The sequence below is a fragment of the Pangasianodon hypophthalmus genome, chromosome 9 (assembly GCF_027358585.1).
Source record: "Pangasianodon hypophthalmus isolate fPanHyp1 chromosome 9, fPanHyp1.pri, whole genome shotgun sequence".
Taxonomy (NCBI): domain Eukaryota; kingdom Metazoa; phylum Chordata; class Actinopteri; order Siluriformes; family Pangasiidae; genus Pangasianodon; species Pangasianodon hypophthalmus.
The window spans coordinates 3,146,150-3,152,155 of record NC_069718.1 but is presented as its reverse complement, the minus strand read 5'-3'; the positions used below and the strand labels follow the sequence as shown (position 1 = coordinate 3,152,155).

Here is a 6,006-nt window from a genome sequence, read left to right as displayed (position 1 = left end):
AGGGGAATGTTCCAGAGCTGCTATGGGAGTAAGTATGCTTTTAAATTCACCAGGGCTGGACTGGGACATTGCTTGGGTTGTTATCCGCCTGGTTTTTCAGGGATAGTCTCAATTTTTGTCCATTTACCCACAAAATTATGTTGCTTTTCCAGAGACACCTCGTTAATATCTCTATGTTCGTCATTATGTTATTATACAGGCCACTCAGCTGACTGTGATGAGCTGAAGACTGCGGATAAACAGCTGCTTTTTTAAGGGAGATTTTATGAGTGCGGCTTTTAGACACTTAGCAGCTAGAGCGTCCACGAGCTCCTACACAACCAAAGGGACTTAAACTAAAACTTACCCAGGCTTAATGTGCAAGACAGTGATATTAAAAGAGCAAATTCAGTGTACACCTTATTAATAAAACATACTACATACAGACAAAGAAGATGAGCCCAGACTCAACTCAACACGCAAAGTTTCACATTAAACACACAACAGTTCAGTGTTTATGAGTGTACAGGCTAAATGTTTTTATAATCCTTTACATTTAAAAATGGTGAGTTTAAAGAGACACTACAAAGCATTAATCCAAATAAAAATACATTTACTAAAACATCTTTTAAGAGAATGTATTATTGTTATTAGGGGGCCAAGCACCGAAGGACTGGCCGCAACATACAAAGGAATAAAGTACAGACAAAAATACAATCATGAAAAATATGAAATAAAAAGGTAGAAATGTACAAACATGCAAGAATTTTAGTATATAGTAATGAGCAGTGACAGATGAAGTCAACAGTCATCACCTAACATAACGTACCAGAGCTTCCCATCAGGCGTAACCGCACACCTAGTTCAAGTTCAAGCTGTTCACATGAAGAACAAGTAGGGAACACTAGGGATACTGCTGGGTAAGGACACCTTCACTTGTAGTGAACGGGTCACTTCAGGAAGGGAAAGTACTTTACTCCCTGCCAAATCGTTACCCAGTGTAAAAGAAACACCAGCAACTGGTAACAGTACACTCTCATACCTCGAGCTGAAATGTTCACAAAATCTGACCGACTATTTTGCCTAATAAGAAGAATGAAGGAAAAAATCAACATAAAGTATGCCTGTCATGTTATTGTGCTGAAATGACTGGCTAATAAGAGGAGGGATACGACCATCATCAGAGTGGGAGAAGAGTTCATTCCTCCATCATCTGGAAGGAGACACAGATTCATGGTTATAAATAAACATGTTTTTCATTAAGCCCACTTCTCAAGTTTCAGAAGCTCAGTAAAGTCACTATCTGCTAAAAGTTTACTTGAGAGATAAATAGAGTTGTGCAGGATTTCTAAACCATAGCACAACAAAAAACTGTTTTTCTGATGTTTAATATTTGCTTACCTGTGGCAGCTGGCTGTGTGGGTGATTCTTTGTGCAGTGGAATGCAGGAAGAAAACATAAAAACACAATTACAAACACGTACAGAGTCTGTGGATACTGAGTCCATTAGCCGTGACTAAGTTAGCAAGCTAATATGACTCTATAACTAAAATAAACAGACCATACACATCACAAAGGTCAAATTTAATTTGATATTTTATTAGCTGCACAGCTGTATTGGGTAAAAAGTCTAAAGTATGTTGAGTAGCGATTCTCAACCTGAACTGAGAAACACTGATGATGCCATTAAACAGGCCTTTAAACTTCTGGTGTCAGTCATGATCAGTGATAAGGCTGTAATGATTACCGACAGAATCAGTTATGTAGACTAAAGAAAAAATATTAACATATGTTACGTTCTGGGGTATGTCCGCGTGTTTTTTGTTTTGTTCTCTCCCCCTTCTCTCTCTCTCTCTCTCTCTCTCTCTCTCTCTGCAGCGGTCGCCTGATTGGATAACGTTCCTGTCTGTCTCAATTAACCCCGCTGATGTCATCGGCCGTGACATCCAATCAACCTCTGACCCCGCCTATTTAAAACCCTCTGCCATTCATTCATGGAGAAGACGTTGTTGTCCTGGTTGCGTAAAACTAAAACCCTGTTGTATCTCTGTTTGTTCTGTGTAAAGTTACGCTGCCTTACTGTTTGTCCTTGTATGTCAGTTGTTCCATGTTTCCCCGCTTTGTTCTAGTCACTTGTTTGTATGGTTAATTTGTTTGTTACCCTAGTTGTGACTCTGTTAGTGTTGGGGAAAAGTGGGCAGGTAAGTACGTCACGTGACATACATGGTGCAGCACGCAGGAGGTCCGTTTGTATTAGACACACTAGGTTAGGAGCGAGCACCACCCTCTGTACTTTTGGTTTGGCTAGTTAGAGTAGGTAGTTAGAGCGTCCTGGACGCTGAAGATTTATTTTCTATCTTTTGTTGTAGTTTAGGTTGTAGTGTATTGGATAGAACTCAGGAATATATATTAGTTGGCCACTCTTTGTATTGATACTGAGTTAGTGTTTTGTTGGCCATCCTTTTTTTCTCGTAAGTCTCCGGCTTCATTACTGCAGACAGTTCAGTAAAGAAAAATAAGAAGAAATGCCCGCCCGTGTTTAGACTCTTTATTGAGTTTTTATCACGCACAAACACAACAATTGGCTACGAGGTTTACACGGACATGATAAAGACGCCGAAGCGCTTTTCCTAGTTTTTTTTTTCGGACTGGGCGTTTTTTTTTCTGGGAAAAGTAGGAAGACAAGCAGCCTTGAACAGGAGGAGGACAGTGCAACTGTGCAAAGATGGCTGGTTATATTGGAAAACTTGACGCTTTTGACAGTGGGACGGATGATTGGACAATGTATTGTGAACGAATGGAGCAGTATTTCAAAGCCAACGATATTGGAAATGAAAAGCGTGTGTCTGTGTTGTTGAGTGCAATTGGAGTAAAAGCATATGCATTGCTGAGAAGCCTCACTGCACCTGCAAAGCCTGCTGATGTCAGCTTCGACAACATTGTAAAAACGATGCAAGACCATCTCATAGCAGAACGATTCAGATTTCACAAGCGAAATCAGAACGAAGGAGAGTCAATCGCAGCGTACGTAGCTGAGCTGAAAAAGTTATCTGAACACTGTCAGTTTGGGGATGGACTGAATGATGCGCTGAGAGATCGTCTAGTCTGTGGCATTTTACAAGAGAGTATTCAGAAGAGATTGCTCACGGAGGCTGATCTCACTTTCAAACGTGCAGTTGAAATTGCCGTAGCCATGGAAACAGCTGCCAGAGACGCGGTGGAGTTGCGGTCAGGAGTAAAAATGTCGGTGAACAAAATGTTTGCAGTGAGTAAAGCAAAGAAAATAATGCAAAGAAGTGAACTGTGTTACCGATTATTACATTACATTATTACAAAGCAAACCAGTGCAGATTTAAAACAGAAACCTGCAGGAAATGCAACAAAATTGGACATATACAAAGAGCATGTCGATCTGATGTACCAAACAGTGAGAAAGACAGACAGTACAAGGCTCAGAAAAAGAAAAGCAGGAATGTGCATGTTATCGCTCAGAATTCAGATGAAGAAAGTGATACTGTGCTGGCAAACTTGGAAATTTACAGTCTGAAAAGTGACTTGAAGCAAGCAATTTGGCTGATGCCACAAATTAATGGAAAAATCATCCGAATGGAGTTGGACACAGGCTCCGCTGTATCCGTGATGTCACAGAATGAGTTTGAGAGACATTTTGACAATGTTAAGCTAAAGCCATCACCTGTTAAACTAAAAACATACACCGGTGAGCCTATACTTCCCATTGGGGTAATGCCTGTTACTGTTGAGTACAATGATCAGCGGAGTGAATTGGATCTGTACATAGTACAGACAGAGGGGCCAGCACTTTGGGGACGTGACTGGTTGCGAAAGTTAAGGTTGGACTGGGAATCCATTAAAAGTCTGCAAGTCACAGTTCCTGATGCATGGAATACTCAAAAGAAACTGGAAAGAGTGCTGGATGGTGCTGTAACAGTGTTTCAACCAGGCATGGGAACCTTAAAGCATATCAAGGGAAAAATAACACTGAAGGAGGACGCAGTTCCCAAGTTTCATAAAGCACGTCCTGTTCCTTATGCTATTCACCAGAAAGTCGAAATTGAGCTGGATCGATTGGAAGCTGAAGGAATACTATCCAAGGTTGACTGGAGTCCCTGGGCAACTCCAGTTGTTCCTGTATCCAAGAAGGACGGAAGTGTAAGACTTTGTGGAGATTTCAAGGTGTCTGTCAACCCTGAACTGCATGTAGAACAATATCCACTACCAAGAATAGAGGATATCTTTGCCACACTTTCTGGTGGTAGACACTTCAGCAAAATCGACCTGGCGGAAGCATATTTACAGATGGAAATGGAGGAAGACTCAAAAGTGCTTCTGACTATTAACACCCATAAGGGATTGTATCGCTATAACAGGCTGGTTTTTGGCATTGCCTCAGCGCCCGCTTTATGGCAGAGGGCTATGGATCAAGTGCTTCAAGGCTGCCCTGGTACTCAATGTTACCTCGACGACATCATCGTTACAGGTGAAAATGACAGTAGACATTTGGAGAACTTGGCACGTGTGTTAAGGAGACTGGAAGATTTTGGGCTACGAGCAAGACGTGACAAATGTGAGTTCTTTAAGAGCAGCATCACATACTGTGGACATCAAATCGATGCAAATGGCCTACATAAGTGTCCTGACAAGTTGAGAGCCATAGCAGAGGCTCCACCACCCAAAGATGTCTCACAGTTGAGGTCATTCCTGGGATTTGTCAATTACTACAACAGGTTTTTGCCAAATCTAGCCACTGTTCTCCATCCCCTTAATGCCCTGTTGCAAGCAGGAAAGAAATGGATGTGGACAAAGCAGTGTATGGAAGCTTTTCGGGAAGCAAAGCGACTGGTGATGTCAGACACAGTATTGACTCATTTTGACCCCCATAAACCATTGAAAGTGGCATGTGACGCCTCACCGTATGGCATCGGTGCAGTGTTGTCCCATGTGATGAGTGATGGGACCGAACGACCTATAGCCTTCGCTTCACGTTCTCTCAGCGCTGCGGAGAAGAACTATGCTCAGATTGATAGGGAGGCGCTGAGCTTGGTCTGGAGGGTTAAACGATTCAATCAGTATCTGTATGGGAACGAGTTTACCTTGGTCACTGACCATCAGCCTCTGGTTTCAATATTCAGTCCACAGAAGGGAGTTCCACTGACAGCTGCAGCACGGATGCAGAGGTGGGCTTTGTTCCTAGGAGGACACAGATACCGGATTGAATTCAAAAGAACGCATAGACATGCAAATGCAGATGGACTTTCACGCCTGCCATTAGACCTTACTAGCACAGAGCCAGTGAAAGAAAGCATATCTTTGGATGTTTTTACACTTGCGCAATTGGAGGGCTCCCCTGTTACGGCTGAAATGGTTCAGAGAGAAACCAGGAGGGATCCCACATTGTCTCAGGTATACGCAGCTACACAAAATGGCTGGAACGCAGAAGCAAAGAGCCGGTTCGCACAGTACTATCAGCGCCGCGACGAACTGGCTTTGGATGGAGGTTGCATCATATGGGGTTTAAGAGTCGTCATACCTGCTAAGTTGCGAAATCGAGTCTTGGAGGAGCTTCATGTCGGACACTTAGGAGTAGTCAAGATGAAGTCACTTGCAAGAAGCTTTGTATGGTGGCCAGGAATAGATCAGCAGATCGAGCAGCTTGCCATGCATTGCTCAGGATGTCAGCATGTTCAAAAGATGCCAAAAGCAGCCCCATTACACCCTTGGGAATGGCCCGCTTTGCCGTGGCAAAGGATACATGTTGATTTTGCGGGACCCTTCATGGGCATGTAGAGAAAATTTAGCTCAATTAAATTAAGCTGATGTATTCTCCACCAATATGTAAGGAAATTAGCTGTTTAGGTTAAGCTGTTGTATTCTCCACCAAAATATGTAGGAGAATAGCAGATCAGCTCAAAAGGAGAAATTTGTAAACTTAATATTTTAATAGCTGATCAACTATTCGTCCAGCGATGAGTTGAAATGAGTGTATTTATTAATTGTATATGGGATATT

General features: G+C 42.4%; 1 protein-coding gene and 1 long non-coding RNA gene across 2 annotated transcripts; one reads left to right on the top strand and one right to left on the bottom strand.

Annotated features, from left to right (window-relative positions):
* Window positions 1-575: 575 nt before the first annotated feature.
* On the bottom strand, window positions 576-1,753 carry LOC128318814 (uncharacterized). Its single transcript, XR_008302257.1, has 2 exons — window positions 1,381-1,753; window positions 576-1,192 (listed from the first exon to the last, which is right to left on the bottom strand). It is a non-coding gene; the product is annotated as an uncharacterized LOC128318814 (long non-coding RNA).
* A 1,832-nt stretch (window positions 1,754-3,585) lies between these two features.
* Window positions 3,586-5,784, top strand: LOC128318868 (uncharacterized protein K02A2.6-like). Its single transcript, XM_053236944.1, has one exon. The coding sequence runs from the start codon at window positions 3,586-3,588 to the stop codon at window positions 5,782-5,784; it is 2,199 nt and encodes a 732-aa protein (XP_053092919.1).
* The last annotated feature ends 222 nt before the right edge of the window (window positions 5,785-6,006 follow it).